The sequence below is a fragment of the Poecilia reticulata genome, chromosome 2 (genome assembly GCF_904066995.2).
Source record: "Poecilia reticulata chromosome 2, P_reticulata-male-v2, whole genome shotgun sequence".
In the NCBI taxonomy this organism is placed as follows: Eukaryota; Metazoa; Chordata; class Actinopteri; order Cyprinodontiformes; family Poeciliidae; genus Poecilia; species Poecilia reticulata.
The window spans coordinates 43989852-44009599 of NC_088831.1; the positions used below are offsets into that span (position 1 = coordinate 43989852).

A 19748-nucleotide genomic window follows, 5' to 3' on the forward strand; every position below is an offset into this window, starting at 1 on the left:
CAACTTAATTAATGCAATTTATTGAAGTAATACAAGAATTTTTGAAACTATAGCCTCTATCTCAAGTTTATCGACACAGCTAGCACAAGACAAATATCTCACAAAGCATATTAGACACAACGAATATTCAACAGAAAGACAAAAACCAAAGAGTGTCTAGAAGAGGAAAACCAAGAAGGCCGTATCACGTGACATGTCCAACGTCACACTTCGTCCACAACAGAGATTAGAGGTTGCAAACAAGAGCATGTTTTATGCTTACTCTCTTCTTCCACAGGTGTGTTTAGTGTGTCAAAGAATAAGAGACAAGAAATGCAACCTCTTTAATACAGTAGATATTCAGACTCAAACTGTAGGGAGAATGGCAGAGATATTAGGAAAGTAAAGCTCCTGAATTATTGTGTTAAGGTTTTAAAGGTATTTAATTTAACAGGGACCGTTTTAAATCACCAGGGAAACTTCCTTTGTGTATTAGAGAAGCAGAATATTAAAACAATTTTATGTTAAGTGATGAACTCCGTTAAGCACTCAGTGTTAGTGCTTTGCAAGACACTAGAAGCACTGCCAGGGCTTTTGTGCGTCACCTTTTACTTCCACAGAGAACTGGATGTCATCATCCTTTGACTCGCACCGGTACACACCAGTATGAGCTCGCTCAGCGGACGGCACAACCAGACTCCTCACGTTTCCCTGAGACTGGATGGCTACTCCGCTTTGAGCTCTGAGCTTTCTCCCGTCCTTGTACCAACTGACTTGTCCAGAGGCGTCTGACAGCTCGCACTGCAGAGCTATGGGAGAGCCAGCTACCACTGTCATTTTCTGGTCAGCCTCAGACAAAGCTGCGAATGTCAGAGGAGGAGCTACAGGAGTAGAATAAAATTAGTCAATAAGGCGCACTGGGCTGATTCAATGACAAGATTCACTTTTACCATCAACATATGGGTAGTGCATTTTATCAAACTAATAGTAATAATCTCATAAATTGGTAACCATTTACAAAATAGTAAGGTAATATCATGTCTTTATCAAATTAGCTAACATTCATCCATCTTTTCCACTGATTTTACACGTCAGGTAATGGAGGTAACGGGTCCAGACTCCCGGCAGGCATTCCCAGGCCAGGTAAAAATGTTTCATCCCTCCATCTTTTTCCTGCTCTGCCCAAGGGTCTCCTACCAGCAAGACATGCCCAGAAAACCTCCAATCAGGCACCTGAAAGGCATCCCAATCAGATGTCCCAGGGCCATTAGGTGATTCTTTTTGGTGTGCAGGATAAGCAGCTTTTTTAAGCACTAAACTGATGCAAACTTTGACTGTTATCTCTAAGATTGGGCAATCGTCACCCCTTGGACCAATGCTCACCTCTGAAGTCCTAAAACAACCCACTGCTCAGACTTTGATCAGTGAGGCAATTCCTCCCAGTCATGCTAGTCGAGTCCATCAGGGTCTAGAGAGGCTTTAGAAATCCCCGGCTGCTTTCACACGGCACACCACCAAGCATGCCTCCTTGCCCTAAAGCTAAAAATATTCTAATTTGGGTGCAGAACTTTGTGTCGTCATCTGGGCAAGAAGGTTGTAGTCTGGCAGCATCTGGAGCGTTTGACATACATGCTGAACTGAATTCAGACTTTATGATTTGGAAGGACACAGCCAATAATTTTGGAGTAAAAGTTTGTTTAAAAAGTGACAGAAATGTGTGTTTTTGTGTCACAAGTGGTGTCTTACACAATTGTCTCTCCTTGAGATCATTGTATTCTGGCTCTGAATTAGAACAATACATGAAAACAAAACAATGAATGGATCCATATGTTACCCTGAGGAAACTGTCAGGCAATTTTCTGATTGGTCTTTTGATAATCACATGATATTACCTAATGAACTACATTATTATCAAACTTTCACTAAACTGTTCAGCTGTTTTTACTGATATGTAATGTAAACTATGATGTACACCTGGAAATCCTTTTAATTCATATTTGTGACCTTTTTGTTGGACACGTGTTTCTCCATTCTTGTCCTCCAGGATTTCTGCCCTGCATGTTTTAGGTCTTTCCCTACTGACTGCAGTCAGTGGTTGATCAACAGGCTTCTGCAGCACTTGATGGGATGCAGAGGAGGTCATGCAGTTACTTAAATCAGGTGTTGTTGCAAAGAGACACATCTGAAATATGCAGGGAAGTGTTTCCTGAGGACCAGAACTGAGAAACACTGTAGTACGCAGAAAACATGCTCGTAAAAGTCAAGAACAGTGATTTAGGGAAAGTTTTAAGCCAATGGATCCCAAATATTTGCAGTGGTAAGGAACTACAACCTAACCCCCTCAAGTATTCCCACTGAATACTTGAGCACCTCTAAAAGTTCTTGTATTTGCCTATTTTAATAATTCAAGCACCAAATACATGCTAAAATATGATAATACAGGTAATGGAAGCCATCTTGGTGCTACTGTCGAAGCTACAATCTACGATCTTCCTTATCTTTGTTCTTGTGGGCTTAGCCAGTCAATGCGAAGGAAAATTAATGCAACTCTTCGACTGGCTGCTTTGCAAACACCAGCCGATAGCGCCAACCAGCTTTGTGTCGAGGTATTTCAGCTTCCAAAGCTGTATTTTCTTTCAAATCTTTAAGATACGCCCCACAAGAAATCTCTACAAATGGAATTACGTTGCCAAATACTGAACCGCAAATAGGCAGGCGCCCACTGTGTTTCTTTTTAATAGTCACTGCTAAACAATTTATCTGGTTCAGAATAGTATTTCTGTTATAGGTTGGTGAGTTTTATCCAGACTGAACAAAGCTTGGTTGTGCCAAATTTGTATAACTTTACAGATAATCAACGCCAACAGGAACAAATTAAGAACAATTTTTATGTTTTCTCATTCAAATTTGCATAATAAATGAATGATCACCTTTCACATCCACATAAAACTGCACTGCATCATGTGATGTCTTGCAGATGTAAATTCCTGCATGAGACGGCATTGCTGATTGGACCGCCAGCGTTCTGACGGCGCCCTGTGTGAGCAGGTTCTGCCCAGATCCTTCAGACAGATTTACTCCATCCTTAACCCAAGTCACTGGAGCACTGGGGTCTGATATCTCACATCGTAGCTCAATGGGTTCACCAGCTGCAACAGCCTTGTTCCTCTCAGCCTCTTGAAGAGTTTTGATTCTCACTGGCAGAGTTGGGGATGCTTGAGGTAACATCAAGAGAGAGTCATCACTATTAATGACTATAACAAAGTATCTGTTAAAATATATCAAGAGCAAAGGTTCAAAGATTAGTCGTGCCAAAAATATTCTGACGTTAAACAGAACGGTTCCTTGGTTAGACTTTAGCTAGCCACTTAGAGTTAGGTTTTATAACTTAAATGTTTATTCTTTTCTTTATTTCTATAATTTCCTCTAGATTACCCAAACTCAATTTAACTTTAACTACTAAAGTTTTAGTATAGACAAAGTCAGGTGAGTAAATGCAAAGTTTTCAAAATGTCAAAGATTGCAAAAAAGCAATCTTGGGCTTACACAATGTCAACATTGTGTCCATCTATTGTTTGCTTAATGCTAACCATTGAAATCACCTTCAACAGCCACCTTATTAGCAGTGACATTGTCACTCCAGTGACTGTCATGTGTTCTTGACAGATAATTCCTCTCTGACTGGGATTGCGTCGATGTCTTCTTGGTGTCATAAAGGTCTGGAAAGCAAACGACAGAACTTTCTTCACGGTGGTTTGACTGGTCCATTTGGTCCTCTACGGGCTCCAGGTTCTGATGATGAATTTGTTGGACAGTTTTGTCCTTATTTGACAGACATAGCAACTGTGGAAGGTTGGATGCGGACTGTCCAGTGTAATTAAATTCGTCCAACGTGACATATGTATTTGACGTAAGATGTTCAGATTGGAAAACTTCTGCCTCATTATTTGGACACAAACCTGAGGGAAACAAATCCTCTGATAATGCAGCTGATGTCTGTTTGGCTAGGTTTAGCTCCTCTGGCCGGTGAGTTGATGTCCTTAAACAGTTGTTTGGCCTCAAACAGAGGACGTTCCCAGACGGAGAGCAATCTAGGAGCTTTTCAGGAAGAGCAGCTGGTATTTGTATGGACCCAGAGTCTCTGTCTGACTGGACAGTAGTTGTCTGTGTGGATTTTGAGCCCTCCTCCGGTGTTACAGTTGAATCTTTTAAGAGCTCAAACCATTCCTCCTGCTGATGAGGACCAGTTTCTAAGGCTGCATAAAACTTGTCAGGTTGGTCTGTTGAAGCCTGCATGGTGTTTGATGCTCTCCCCGTCAAGGTTTTTATAGTCTTATGGAGGTTATCTGGCTTTAGTTGACTGGTTATTTTCTTTTCAAAGTGGTTTATCTGCATTGACGGGACAGGATCCTCCAAGTTAAATTCAGTTTGTATTGGCCTAAAGTGGGATTTTGTGGTACTGCAGTGAGATGTGGATCCATATGTTGGCTGAGAGGTTGGTGTATACTCAACGTGAACTTCATCTCCCCCACATCCAGTGAAGGTGCCAGAATTGCATTGTGGGGACGTCTGGGTATCTTGGTCAGAGTAAGCCTCTTCCGCAGACGTGTTCCTTTCTTGGTCGGAAGAGAGTCTTGGCGATGTAGCTATAAGCATTGTGGTGTACACAGAGAAAGGTTTTCAGTTGTTGGCGTTCTCATTATTTCTTCTCACAACATATTTTACAGCAGTGGGGGTTAGCATGAAGTTATGGGATAATCCATTGCAAAGACAATCAAGAAGATCGACCAGGATTGGTCTTAAAGCAAACAACATGTCTCCCTTACAATGCCTCCTGTCATGCCATCAATACTAATCCCTTTAAACCTAAAAAGGGAATTATTTAGTTCTCTTAGGAAAAGACTTCGTTGTCATTGCAACAGGCAGATGTTCAGGGCAGCAATGTGAATGACAGGATCTTGAGATGAATAGGACAAAAGATGGACTTTAAGAGTTGCAAGTTGTAAGCAAAGATGACTGTTAAAATGAAGAATGAAGTGACAAACACAACACAGAGATTAGTAGGAAAAGCAGCTGCACAAAAAACACGTCTTTGATTAAGAGCTGAAAGTATCAGTAAGATGACCAAACATCAGGGATGAAAGTGTGATAAAAGCTGTTTTCTAAAGGAAAAAAGATTTACAGATGGCTCACATGACTGGGCTAACAGTGAAATAACCACTACGGTTAGTGGCATTTATGGGCTGGGTTAACATGGATGACTGATTTTAAAAGCTCAAATCACCTTTGACTTCCACAGAGTTTTGGGCTGATGCATCAGCTACCTCACCAACCTGGTCACGCGAGTGACACTGCTCTGCTGTTCGGACAAAGCCAAAGAGAAAACAATGAGGTGGGTGAAAGCTTCACGCATGTAACTAAATTCTTGAGTCTTAAATGTGCAGAGACACCACCTTTCACGTCCGCTCTTAACGGCACGCCGTCAGACGCGTCACAGCAGAACCCGCCATCATCCGACAAGTGTTGGGACACAAGGGCCAAGATCTGGCTGTGCTCTTCAGTGTCGGGTTCTCTTTTAGGATAAATCTGGGTTCCGTCTTTGTACCAACAAGCTTTAGCAATGGGATCTGAAATCTCAAATTGCTGAACAATTGGATATTGCTCTTCGGTTGACCTGGTCTTCTCGTCAGGGTCAAGTACATATGTTGGAGGGGACACTACAAACAATCATTAGGGAATAAGTTCAGTGCATACTGACCTTATTTCTACCTAACGACAGTCTTTCAAAGATGCACACAGAGAATTGGAGCTATATATGCATATATATGACATTTGCAAATGAGAAAAATCACCTTTGTTTACTACTATTAATTTGGCCACATCATCTGCTGTTGCACAATAGTATGCTCCAGAGTTTGAAGGATGAGTTGGTTCAATAACAAGGGTCTCCTTGACATCTCCCGTTTCAAAACCAAATGGTGTGCTTGAATAGGATTGTGAATCTCTCGGCCATGACACCTGGCTTGCAGGGTCTGAGCTTTCACCAACTGGTTCAGGTGGACGGGTTGCTTCGAGTGTCTGCAACCCTCCAGCCTCCTGGCGGGGCGGCAATGTTGGAGCTAAAGATAGTGATTCAAAATGTAACTGGACTGAAGAAAGGCTGAGCCCTGGAGGAATCTGTCAAATCTCAAACTCAATGAAAAACAGCATTGCTTTTACATACTAAACACAAATCTTCATTCTGTAAGTAGAGATTATTTTACAACACCTTTCGGACACACACCTTTAGACACAGCATCACATAAACAGGTACAGAAATGCATATAAATGTTAGTCATATCTAGTGTCTATGAAGCTTTAGGATTTGCTGTAATAGTGAAACAACTGTAAAAAAAAATATCACCTTTATCATCCACAGAGACGTGGACAGTGGCCTCAGTGGTTTGGCAGCAGCACTGCCCTGAGGGCAAGAGCTCAGGGGGTGGGATAACGGGTCCCGGCGGTGAGCCGGTACTTTGTATACCCCAACCCTTTTGCGGGTCGAGCTTTTTACCATCTTTACTCCAGCCGACCGGGACAGTGGAGGCTGCAAACTCACATTCCACCTTCAAAGGGTCGCCCACCTCAAGGGACCCGCTTCTCTCAGCGTCAAAGATAGTAGAGTATGCCACAGGTAGAGCTATCATTGGGAATTCAGGACAACTAAATAAACCCAAGGCTGTGGAAACACCTTTCAAACAGATAGCTACTGAGCAGAAGATAAAAAGAGCTTTGGAGACTTTGAGTTGAGAGAAAGCCACAGCAGTTACACAGCAAGTGACAATAAACAGTCGTTAACATTTCTGTTCGGTTGTGCGAAAGAAGCAGCCATCAAACCACATAGTTCTTAAGCAGGGTTAGTTAGTGGCACCTTGAGAGAGGAGGTGGTGGTTACGATATCAACACTTAAGAAAGGAAGTGAAAAGTCACCTTTGATCTCCACTTGAAACTCCACGGTATCATCGTCAGTGGCGCATCTGTATAAACCAGAGTGGGACACCTCTGCCGACTGAATAACTAAGGTTCTTGTGTTGCCCACTGAATGGATTTCTAATCCAGAGCTGGAAATGAGCTTCATTTCTTCCTTGAACCAGCAAACCTGGGCCTCGGGATCCGACACCACACACTGGAGAACTATAGGGCTGCCAGCTTCGATCAACTTGATCTTCACATCCTCAGGAATAGCTGAGAACTTCATAGGTGGAGCTACAGATATGTTTAAAATTTATGACAACCTTCAGTAAACCTCATGTCAGCCATTTAGAGTATTGTTTATAATCTAATTCCAGACAGCTTAACTGCTAACAGGTTGAAGGATAAACATGTTGCTGCACATTCAATGGCAAGAAGAGCAAAACATCAGACAACACACAACAGTATCATAAGAGTTAGTGGCTTTGCTGAAAAGGAGCTTGTTAATGTTTCTCATGTTGAGGAGAAAGAAATCACCTGTGATCTCCACACTGAAGGTGACGGCGTCGCCCTTTGTCTTGCAGCAGTACAAGCCGGAGTGAGCGACTTCTGCTGAATGGACGACCAGTTTCCTCGATAAGCCTTCGGCTTTGACATCGACTCCGGTCTGAGGGTGGAGCTTTGATCCATCTTTGTACCAGTACACTTGGGCAGAGGGATCTGAGAGCTCACACTGTAAAACAAACGGCCCGCCTGCTTGGATGCTTTTGCTCCGTTCAGCATCTGGAATTGTGGAAAACCTCACAGGTGGGGCTGAGGAGATCGAGAGGTAATCGGTTAGGTGGTGGAAGCTTTAGAAAAGGATATCTTGTTTCTATAAACCCCTTACACAAGATCTCACCCCCATCTCCCTGCCGGAGGGAAAAAAACCGCTAGCTAACAATTAGTAGTAGCAAATTAGTAATACCTACATCTCCAGGCTTCAATTAATTAATCAGATAGTAAGTAAACGAATCGTCTGTTTGCCCTCCAGCGTTGTGCAGGTGTTTGTGATTTCCGGAAGTAAACAATAACATGCAAGGGGTCCATATATTATATAAGAGTGTATAAGAAAGAAACAATAGATTGTACAAATGACACAAAAAGGCTGATTTTATAACAGGATCTCAACAGAAACTACAGCCTCTTACCTTCGACTTCCACGTTGAACCTGATTACATCGTCAATGGCATCACAGCAGTAGACCCCTGAATGCGAGAAGTCTGCAGACTGGATGACAATTCGTCTCATCGTTCCCTCGGACTGAATATGAAGACCTTCCACAGTTTGCAACTCGACGCCGTTCTTGTACCAGTGCACCGGAGCAGCAGGATCAGAGAGCTCACAGTAGAGCACGATGGGGTTGCCAACTTCCACAAACTTGTTTCGATCCATTTCAGACAGAGGTGAAAATTTCACAAGTGGAGCTGTAGATTTTAGGAAAGAGATTTCTGTCATTACCAACTGTTTACATGGAAATTAGTTAATTTCCTCTTTGTTCTTAGGTTGTTCCAGTTCTGAAAGCCTCTAAAACGCTCTTCCTATTGTTATTCACATAAATCATGGTTTCTACTGGTGCATTCACACCAGCCCTGTTTAGTCCACTTTAATCGAATTGTAGTTTGTTTGCCTAGAAAGTTTGGTTCGTTTGGAGAGGTGCAAATGCTAATCAAACTATGATGGCAACCAACAAACCAAACTCTGGTCTGCCTACAAACCTCGGTTTCAGTTCTGCTGAAGTGAACTCTGGTGCGGTTTGAGTTCATGAATCAACACCAAGCAGATTGGAGACCGCTCCAAAGCAGGAAATGGACTACAGTGCAGGGCATTCTGGGTAAATATAACCACTAGCCTCGTGTTAGCGGGAGAAATGATTCGTGATCTTTTGTAAAAGACAAAAGAAGAATCCTACGACCCCTGAAATCTGATGCCTCTTCATTTTTGTTTACATTTCAAAGGAAGTTGCTCTCAGTGTCTTCAGAGGTTTTTGTGTCATTTCCTTCAGTGGTTCTTGGTGCAGCGTCCCCACAGGCTAGGAGGGGAACAGGTTGCTCAAAGGGTTTATTGGTTTGACTCAGAGAAATATATCCCGTCCCTTGAATCTCACCCTTTGACTTTACTGTCACTTAAATTTAACCTTTTTTGTATTTTCCCAAATACTCATCATGCCTGATCCTTCAATGATTCCTTAACTACCATTTCCAGGTTATCTTTAGGCACCTGTGGAGTCTTTAATGCTATAAAGTTATAAAATAAACTATGCATACCTTGAATGTACAGAGCTGCAGAATCTCGGATGCCGTAGGCAATGAATGTAATCTCCGCTCCGTTGTCTGCGTCGCGTACTCCTCGGATACGAAGAGACTGGTGTGTCCTTGACCGGCGGAGGGAATAACGCTCATCGTCTTGAAGCTGAGTACCATTTAAGAACCAGGTACCAATCACCGAAGCAGAAAGCTCGATGGTGAAAAGAGCATCTTGTCCCTCTGGCACCAAGGCGTCCTGTAGAGGAGCTTGAATCCTGGCGACAGGAACTGCAAACAAAAATGACTTTATTAAAACACTTAACAATCAGTGAAAAAAGGGTTGGTTATTGTAGCCGGATTACCTAAATGAACAGTTCTGGGGAACTCAACGTTGTTGCTTTTTCCGTATTTATTTACACTACAAATGCGAAAGCGGTAATCTGCTTCACATGGGACACTGTCTCCCAGGATCTCCACTGAGGTTGCAGAGTCAGTGGTCAGGCACTGCAGCCACTCCTGCGAACCGGTGCCTACTTCCTGTCGCTCAAGCACATAACCAGACGGAGGGTTCTTCCGTGAATCTGGGGCGGGAACCCACGAGAGGAGAGCGGCGTTTGCACGCTCCGTGTTGATCTGAACTCCTACTGGACAACTTGGAGGACAATGTCGGGCCGCTAGAAACAAAACAGTGAGGTTTTATAAACCTTAAAGCTGTAAATGTTTGAGCTTTTCAGAGCTTAATGCAGTAAGAACTGGAACAAACCTTTCACTCTTAACTGAGATGAAGTCTTGGACCGGCCAACGAGGAAGGTCACAAGGCCAGAGTCTTGGGGCATCGTGTTGACGAAAACCAGGATGTGAGTTCGACCAAAGGACTTCAGGATGGTCTGATGCGTTTCGCGCAGCTCGATGCCATCTTTGTACCAATGTATGTCCATCTCTTCTTTCTCCACTTCAACACAAAAGGCGGCATTTTCACCTTCCAAGACATCCACTTTCCTTGGAAGCTTTCGCAAAATTGTACCTGGAAGAAAATAAGTTTTATCAACCAACCAACCATGTGGGATTGAGGAAGGGACATGAAGGTATCCCTCTGCACAGTAATACTCTCCAGAGACTCCTTATCATTCCCACAGAAGAGCAAAACATCTCAGATAATAAATATTCCAGGTGTTGCTTTCTAGTCTGATTTCTTTGGATTTACGTAAATCTGCTTTGGTGGCATAAACAACTGAACTGTAAATCCTCTGTGGAGCTTAAAACTAATCAGATTCTAGAATATTCTACTAAATATTTGGGTGCCAAAAGGTGAAGGCGTTGGCATCTCCAAAACAGTTTTCCTAAACCAGGTTTCATTGTGATTTACAGACATTATACCTGTCTTATGGGATTCATCTGTTGGAAATTACTTCACAAACTGTGAAGCTACAGCTATAGATATTTTTTTTACCTTACTACCAGTAGAGAGGTCTGTATTCTACTGGAATGCCATCTACTGATATCAGAGCCACTTGGTTTCATAAGTACCTTGGAAAACCATTTTTACTTGAAGGGGAGCCATTATGCTTCAGCCAGGATTAGTCTGTGGGCTGGTAGTTAGTTTGTTTATGCAGAAAATCTTTATCAGATGATGATATTTCACCAGTTCTGTCCATTTTAGGTCCTTTCAGAATGAGCTGTTTTTGGGCTTCTGTCACTTTTATGCGTCTCAACATTTACTATTGCATTTTATAAACAAAAAAAATATTTCAAATAGATGTGTAATTGTACAACCGTACATCTTTGACTTTAGTCAAAGCAATTTCTGGATGGTAAGTAAACAACACTTGTCTTTTCCAGCAGCCATTGTACAGTGGTAAAACCAGCTGACTAACTCTGCTTGGGCTCTGGGTGAGGGCTAGTGCCTGCTCATTTGGAAAGTTTGTCAAATGGCTTGTTTTCCAGGCAACACAAAACAAATGACTTGCTGCCAGAAAACAGCTGGATGTTTTTAAAGCACTTGGATCATTTCTGTATGGATCATAACTCCACTTTGACATAAAGAGATAATAACTTGCCAAGATGAGGTATTGTATCATACAGACTGTAAACAACACTACATTTCTATAAGATGTAAGTTATTTAAAATGAATAAATGAAATGTAATGACCTTTTACAGCTACCTCCGCGATGCTTCTGCCCCCATCAGGCATCTCACAGAGGTAAATCCCATCGTCATCAACGCCAATGTCCCGAATCGTCAGCCTCCGTTTGGTTCCCCACTCCTCCATTCCATATTTGGCCCCCGGCTGCAGCCGTCTGTCCTCCAGATACCACGTGATGGGAACTGAATCTTCTGGAACTTCGCACTCCAGAACAGCTAAATCCCGTTCCCAAACTTCAAGATCATAGAGAGGCTGCTTAAACCGGACCGGTGGCTCTGCAGTCAAAGGTCATAAATGAATATTGGTAGTTACAGTTACAAATGTATGCAAGATAAAATACATTATACAGTTTAGAGAATGACAACAGTAAAGTCTTAATACAGTTTCAACTGCCACGCCTGCTCTGGTAGTGATTGATAGGTCATCAATAGTTGATCGGCGGTGCCAGCCGACCAATTCTTGGTGACCATCAGGACTGACATCCAGGTCTGTCGCTATAAGTCAATTAATCGCATGATTAATTAAAGCGATCTAAGTAATTTCCATGGTTTATCCTTTTCTTTTTCTCTCTCTTTCTACCAAAAACTGGATGACAAAGTCTTCAGCCTGGTGTTTTGGTCTCAACTAGCCTTTTCTGTGAAGGATAAATGTGTTTACAGAGACTTTATAATTAATTTTATTTGTGTTTCTGTTGCTTCGTTTACTTATTTTATTTAAAATGCCTTCCAGTGACAGTGCTGAATATTTGTTAGAATTTAAAGTTTATTGATCTTTGAGAATGTGATTGCATCATACCACCATCATGTCATCCAAAAATGGTCTCAAAACAACAACAACAACTTCTGGGACAATTTATTATCCAGCAAAATTTGTCAGAGTGACACGCCTGCTAAAATCTCTGCAGACCCCACATATCCTGGACACAAACCACTTTTTTCTCCTATCAGATGCATTTTCACGACAGATATTATTGTTTTATTGTCCAGCCTACCAACAGAAGCCTGATGCTAATTGTGTTGCAACCAGTAGACTTCAGCTCAATAAAGCTACAAGTATTAGCTAATGTAAGTTTGATGAGATAAAATGACATTTTTATGCTAACTAATGTGCCTGGTAATGCGACTGGTTATCCCTGGTTAGCCTCAGACATGGCAGCTGGCAATGAACAGCGATTTACGTCCAAATCTAACCATTCCTGTCGGATGCCAAAGTGTTTCAGTCAAGCCACTTAGACGTTTCCGTGTCAGCATGCCAGGTTGTTGCATCATGTGACCCCTCCACTCGTATAAACCCAAAATAAAACCCCAATCAAACTCCATGGAGTGCTGGTCATGCTGTGCGACAGCTCCATGAGGGATCCCCTGTGTCTGCTGACCTTCAGTCTGTGTTTTGCCTGACTGTCACTCCAGCAAATGTCTCTGACACATTGCAGCAGCAACGCCACCTCTCAGGCGCTTTACTGCCTGTTCTGGATGTTTCAGCTCCTCGCAAAATAAATCATTTACATATCCATCGCTGGTCTGCGCAGCTAAAGAAAATTGTTACATTATCGCCGGACACTTAGTGCTTCGCTGTTCTCGTCAGTGAGTGTACTCAGGATAATTTGACCCACAGCTATGTTCTTGTAGTGACACTATAAATTCAGATATGTTTTATGACAGATTCCAGCTAAGCAAACGAGAAATCGAAAGACAAGGAACTTATTTTGTTGAGGAATGGGAGGGTTGTAAACACTCAGAGGTGTTAGATAGGGAATAAAGTGCTTGCAACCGACACCAGGAGACGGTACCAGACAGTTGTAAACAACAGAATGTGGGCTTTATTTAGCCATCTGTGTGCAGAGCTCTTCGTTTCCTTATCATCGACGCTTTCTTTGCCTTACCGATATTTTGTGAAAACCAGTTGCAAATATTTTGAGTGGCCTTTCATATTCTAACTAGCTGCGAGTACAGACAAAGAGTCTGGTCACAAATGTTATATTTACTATCTCAAACTGATCCTGTGGTGACCTTAGTTTAGAGTTTCTCAGGCCACGTGAGAAACATAATACCCACTCTAAAAGACTCCCTCACATGGACACATAGCCATTCAGCAAGCCAGTAAGTTTGCAGACTTTATGATAATATGACTGAACGTGGCTTGTTTATATTAATTAAGTTTTAATGACAGTAATGGAATATTTTCGCTTTAGTACCCGTTTTTCTGCGAAGTACATCGTCAACAAGCCTTGGTCAGAGGTCTTAAATCCTCGTTTTCCCTTCTCTCCTTGGCTTTATCCCAGTAAATGACCTCAGTGTACCCTTATATCCTACTTACATCATCCCAGAATCAAATGGACAGAAATCTGAGACGCATCACGCCCCACTCAGCCCCATTCCTTGCTGCAGAAGACATCCCTGGATGTCCAGTGCCCGCTCTTCCTCAACAATGCAAAGGAAATCTCTGAAAAAAGCATTGACCTACCCTTGACGGCGAGATGCACAGCGCTGAGGGTTTGCCCTGCGGTGTTTGATGCAGCACAGACGTAAACTCCATTGTCCTTTTGCTTGCAGTACAGAACTTTGAGCGTGAAGTATCCTTCTCTGTCTTCATACAACAAGTATCGCCTTCCGGACAGGATAAGTCTACCGTCCTTCCTCCAGATTATTTCTGGTTTGGGTTTTCCAGTCACAAAGCAGCGGAATTTGGCATGTTTGCCCTCAGTCACAGCAAACATTTTCACTTTTGTGGACTTTGTCATGGCATCGTCCTTTAGTCGGGTTGGCACTTGTCTGCCAGTCCTTTGTTTTCCCTGAGGAACTTTCCAGTGGCCGTTAGTGTAGCCGTTACGGTTTCCTTCCTCTTCGTGCCCAGGGCCGGCGTCGACGAGCAACACGGCTCCTGCCAACGCCTCTCCAAACTCATTCCGAGCTTTGCATGTGTACACCCCACCGTCCGGAGCGCGAGTCTTAAAGATCTTGAGCTGAAACCATCCTCCATCCTGGTAGCCCACGCTGAAATGCGTGCTCTCAAATATTTCGTTGAGTTTTCTACCGTCCTTTTCCCAGACGACTTCCGGTCGCGGGTTTCCCCAAAGCTTGCAGGAGAAGACGGCATCTTCCCCACGGCCGACACGTGTGGAAAGAGGCTTGATGAGGAACCGTGGCTTGTTTTCCTCTCTGAGCTCCATCTCTTGTGCCTCGCCTTCTACCTTTAGCGTGGCAGCCGCGTACGTTTCCCCGATGCTGTTCTTAGCTTTACAAATGTATTGCCCACTGTCCTCAATAGTAACAGCTGTAATGATAAGGTTGTAAACATTGCCATCTTCAAAGACCCTATATCGTCCTTGGGGGTCAATCTTTTCGTTGTTTCGCTCCCAGATGACAGCAGGTCGTGGATCACCGCCAATCTGACACTTAAGAACTGCATCAGTCCCACTTTGGACCACTACAGGTCTTGGGTAGGCTAAGAAACGTGGTGCGCCACCAAAGACATCCATTTCTTCTCTGACAGCGTCCCTCAAGTCGTTCAGGAGAGATGTGACTTTTCAGTGGACCGAGTCCATCCAAGTTCTGCTCGATATGTTTCTAAAGAAAAAAAACATTAGATTACTTTAACCAAAAATAGATCTCTGGCATTATTATTGACATAAATCTCAAATCCTGGCAGTGGCAGATCCATGGCTTTTGTATAAGATTGAATGCAGGATACGAATAATTTTAGTTTGAACAAATAAATTGCAAGAATTTTTAAAAACTCTTAAAAAAAAACAAAGAATACATATACACATACAGCCGCCCTGATTTGGTGTCATAAGCCATGTTTCAGTGACAGTTTTGGCACACTATGGCCACCTAGTGGCAGCTTGAGTGTCAGCTAACACCAGCTAGCACCAGCTGCCACTCAAGGAGTGACAGGTGCCACAAAAGTAGTTGCACATGTCGTGGAAGTCGTGGTATCCGGTAAAAAAAAAAAAGCTGTGGCACCTGTCACAAAAACTGTAGTATCTGTCCCAAAAGCCGTGTCACACGTCACTGCCATGATTTGAGCTCAGCCTGCTGGGGAATTTGTTGAAGAAATTTCAAAAGCTACAAACGATAAAAAAATATGTAGCAGGAATATTTATAGACATTTGATATCATAGATCACCGAATATTTTTCCCAAAATAGGAAGATTATGGCATCAGAGGAGTTGGACTGAACTGGGTAAGGAGTCACTTAAAGAAAAAAATCATCAACAGTTTGTACAAATGGGTGAATACAAAATCAGCTATAATATGGAAATAAGTTGTGGTGTTCCCCTGGGGTCGGGTTTAGGTCCCAAACTGCTCATATTACACATAAATTACATAAAGTCTGAAAAGCACCAGCTGCTGTGTATATAATGGGTTTTGGCTGTCCTGTTAAAGATGAATGCATTCTCTGACATTTTATGTACAAAAGCTCCAATCCCAGAATATTAAACCTGAAAACACGAGTTCAGTATTTCATGATAATGTTATCCAAGGGAAAATGAGTTAAAATGCCAAGAGTACCTTCTGTCATTCCGACGGTTCCCCTTCGCCCCCAGTAACTGCATGTGTTTCAGCACAAACGGATGGCATGAATATTAGGGTTAATTGAATTAGATCTGTCTGCGTGGGAGAAAAACACAGCCCAGCAGTCGGAGGAGGAGGAACGGCCCAGGCCCGCTTGCAAAAGCAGCCACAACACACAGCCAGTACAGCTGGTGCTGTATTTCAGTGGGAAAGCTCTTAATATAGCGAGCGCTAAATAAAGACCTGTGAGGGGGTGTGTCGGGTGTCACAAAGACAGCCAGAAACATGTGGGCTCACACAGAAGCAAAATCCCAGAACGAATACCTGAAAGTTTTTACTGGAACAATAAGTTGTGGTTCCCGTCCCACAGGACAGAACTGGGGACCCAATCTTTCATTTCAGATTGGGTCAAGAAATCCACTCCAGAATATTTAAGTCAACAAAATTAGTCTTTAATAATGAGCGATAGGCACATGTCGCTAATCTGCTAATGCGCTAATAGCACAGCTAATATTTTGTTTAGTGCTTTTGCTAACTTTGAAAAAATGTAGCACACTTAGATTCTCCTAAACTGTAAAGCGCTAATTTATTTAGCTGCTTTGTACATTTTCAGTTGAATAAAGTTTGACGTGTGTTAAAGTTACTAAATTGTCAAGTAGTTAACCGTTTATGTTCATGCTCTTATTTTGAAGTGGTCAGGACTGTTTCCTCTCCTCATGTTCTCTGTTTTTGTCATAAAACTTAGTTTTATGTCAAAACTAAGTTGGTGCTCGAGGTTTGTAGTCTGTAAAGGGCAGATGTGATCTGAATGGCAGTTAGCACCTTAGCATTAGCTTCCACAAATTACCGTGTTGGTGTAGCGCTTTAGCATTAGCAGAGCTAAGGTTTCTGATTTGTGCTGTAGGGTTAGCACAGTTAACGTTTTAGCTAGTGGTCCTCACCACTGGTCACTTCCAATCAGGATGAACATGTTGGTGAAATTATGAGGCGACTTAAAGCCGACATCTGCAGGGGAATAATTAATTTGTTGTTTCCTGAACTCTGTAATGCTAACCCTAGCCCTTAGCATTGCAGTTTAATTTCTTCTCTTTTTCCCCCCAATAACTTTATTTCAAACAAGAAACTTACAAGAACAAAATAAAAAACTGTAAAGATGTAAACATGAACACAATATCTAAGGGTTTTATAGGACATTTAAATTATAATGTCAAAATTAAACCGGCGCTTGACAGTTGTAGTATTTTTAGAGTAGATATAATTAGAGTTGAAGTTAGCGCTTTAGCATTAGCAGAACTAGTGTGGATGATTATTGCTTTAGCTACATTTTTAGATGGCCACTCGTTCTGTTGAAAGGTAGTTTTCCTTTCCACTGTCACCACATGCAAGCCCAGAATGAGGAATTGCTACAAAGTTGACAAAACAATGCAATTACTGTTGCTAGATGTCTGTAGGCAGGATCGTTGATTGTGATTATAGATTTTATTGGAATATTTAATGACAATAACTTAGCTATAGAAATCGGTTGTTGGGTTACTTTCATATGTATAACTTTTATATGAGTATTATGAAAATTGGTAAGTGAAATATTTCATCATCAGGACCTTCTGAAATCTGAAGTCTTACTGTTAATCCAAACCATTCAGGGTGTGAGTAATTAGCTGCTTTGCTCTACGGATGGATGGCAACGTTCCAGGTTTTGGCTCCATCCTGCGTACGCACACCCTGCAGTGCCAGAAAACATCCCGTACTACGACACTGCATGTTCACATGAACGCCTCCAAACATGTCGAAATAATGACCTCCCCCTGCTCTTCTCCTGATTTAGACTCTAATGGGAACTTATGCTGGTTTTAAAATGTAAAACTAGCTGTAAACATACTGAACACGGAATCAGCTGCTGATCAATAAGATGATAATTTCAATGGGAGGGATTGTTTTTTAATCATTTTGGAAATATTTAGTCTAGATGACTCAGGATAAAGTGACTGTGAGAGATATTTCATTCCCACAGTTAGGATGTTGCAGTTTAAGTGTGTTTAATATTCCCTGTGGAAACTTAAAGAGATGAGATTAACCCCTGTGTTTACTTGTCTTATTAAATTGGAATGACCTTTGCCCTCTCCCGCCTACCTCGCTTCAGTCGCCGGGAACGGCCATCAACACGCATTCCGAGCCTGCAGCCGTGGTCCGAGTCAGGGCAGCGTGTCCTGAGGGCCGAGCCGTGTCCCAAGTCCACTTTAAATTCACACACATGCTAATCTGCAGCAACGCGGTCACATCCTCGGCTTCCTGTCCGGCAGCAGGAGCTGAAAGCTGCAAAACGAACCCAAAAAGCAGCGAGTTCAGAGCAGCGCTTCAGTTCCTGTGTACGTTCTGGCAACTGTCATTGTTCGTGGAGTGCTGCTAAATGCTTTTGCAGCTGCTGCAGCCCCCTAAAAATACTGGGTGCCTTGATGACAGCAGAGCGGATCAGTCAGGCACTTCCACTCAGTTGCCAGCAGGGGCTAAACATAGCTTAAGTAGCATTTCCAGCCAACCTGGCCCAATGTGAAAAAGTAATCCGGTAAACTCAAGAAATCACTTTATGAAAGCCTGACTGACAGGTAAATAAATTACAGTTAATTATTTTGTCTATTTATTTTAAGTAAAAACAGAAAAATGATAAGACCAAGTCATGCGGCTCTAACTCACAACATGCAGCTGCAGTTGGTAACTTTTATTATGTGTTTTAACAGATTTGTTAAACTGTCACCATGTAGTTAGAGTTTAAAAAAGAGATGATCTGTAAAAAAAAACCCCAAAAAAACAACTAATCAGAGCCAGGAGGTGGAGCTTAACGCTGTCAATCACCCATTTATCTGCCGAGAAGCTGATGCAGAGCTGCATCAGAACAGAACGACCTAAAGGCCTAAAATCTCAGCAAACCAAATTTCAGGTTTTTCCTCCTGATAAATAGAAATACAAATACTGGATCAGAGGTGATTGATTTTATTTTGAAAGTTTTCAGGGGGTTTTTTCTGCTTCTGTCCTCAGACAAACCAAATAAAATCACTTTCATACCTAATCACACCAACAGTCCCAAACCAAACTGTCCAGGCTCAGCAGGAAGTCTCAGCCTGTCTGTGGTTCTGGGTTCTGCTGGATAAATCAATATTATTGATTAATTGGCTGCTTCTGCAGGGAAACCGATCAGATATAACCAGGGGTGAAAGTAGCCTGATTTTGGGTTTTATATAAGCTAATGCACGTCTCTGGACATCCTGAAGGTAAAACACCGACTGACAAGAAGACGGACACCTGAAAACACATTGAATTATATTATGAATGAATTCTGACACTTTTAAGTTATTTGCAACACCCTGACTAACATTAGTGCATGTATATTCGGCACTATTACATGTTTTATAGTAGTTTAATACAAAAATCCTCTTTGGCTCATGTGCACCGTCTGAGCCACCTGCTTTCCTCCCGCTGCATGGCGGAGATCAGCTCCTCCTCGACACAATCCCAGTATTCCTCCTCCCACCGCGCATCTTCTTGAAGTCTCAGAAAAATCACAATCAGGCTATGAAAAATAGCTCAAAAGAAGCTTCTTCTTCTTATGTATCAGAAAAACAACTCGAGTTAGGTCGCATAGTAACGAAGCGCAGCAAATGGCGCCTAAAGGTGGGGCGCTATACCCCCCCCACCACCAGGAGGCAGCACCGTGCTACAGGCTCCGGCTCGGCTGCTGAAGTAGAGCCGGTGGAAAAGGGGCATTATATTTTTATTCACAAACAACTCTATGTTGTTAGTTGGGAGCAAACACACGAATAAGACGTAAATACGTGTGTAGTTGGATGGCCCATTTCCGCCTCCTACTCTTCTCTGCA

General features: G+C 42.4%; 1 protein-coding gene across 2 annotated transcripts in view; it reads right to left on the bottom strand.

The window, feature by feature from the left end:
• The window catches only part of obsl1b (obscurin like cytoskeletal adaptor 1b), a 44531-nt gene extending 26238 nt beyond the window's left edge, over positions 1 to 18293 (bottom strand). Inside the window, exons 1-16 of one of the 2 annotated variants that reach the window (XM_008404265.3) lie at positions 18007 to 18293; positions 13823 to 14925; positions 11365 to 11634; positions 9979 to 10239; positions 9578 to 9889; positions 9237 to 9503; positions 8121 to 8396; positions 7468 to 7743; positions 6949 to 7224; positions 6383 to 6658; positions 5832 to 6098; positions 5433 to 5696; positions 5264 to 5338; positions 3570 to 4625; positions 2910 to 3194; positions 585 to 860 (exon numbers count right to left, since the gene is read on the bottom strand). In XM_008404265.3, the coding sequence (XP_008402487.2) occupies positions 585 to 860; positions 2910 to 3194; positions 3570 to 4625; positions 5264 to 5338; positions 5433 to 5696; positions 5832 to 6098; positions 6383 to 6658; positions 6949 to 7224; positions 7468 to 7743; positions 8121 to 8396; positions 9237 to 9503; positions 9578 to 9889; positions 9979 to 10239; positions 11365 to 11634; positions 13823 to 14837 (5452 nt within the window). In that variant the 5' untranslated portion in view covers positions 14838 to 14925; positions 18007 to 18293. The remainder of the gene's footprint in view (positions 1 to 584; positions 861 to 2909; positions 3195 to 3569; positions 4626 to 5263; positions 5339 to 5432; positions 5697 to 5831; positions 6099 to 6382; positions 6659 to 6948; positions 7225 to 7467; positions 7744 to 8120; positions 8397 to 9236; positions 9504 to 9577; positions 9890 to 9978; positions 10240 to 11364; positions 11635 to 13822; positions 14926 to 18006) is intronic. The other variant, XM_081604706.1, reaches the window with a different exon arrangement.
• Positions 18294 to 19748: the final 1455 nt, after the last annotated feature.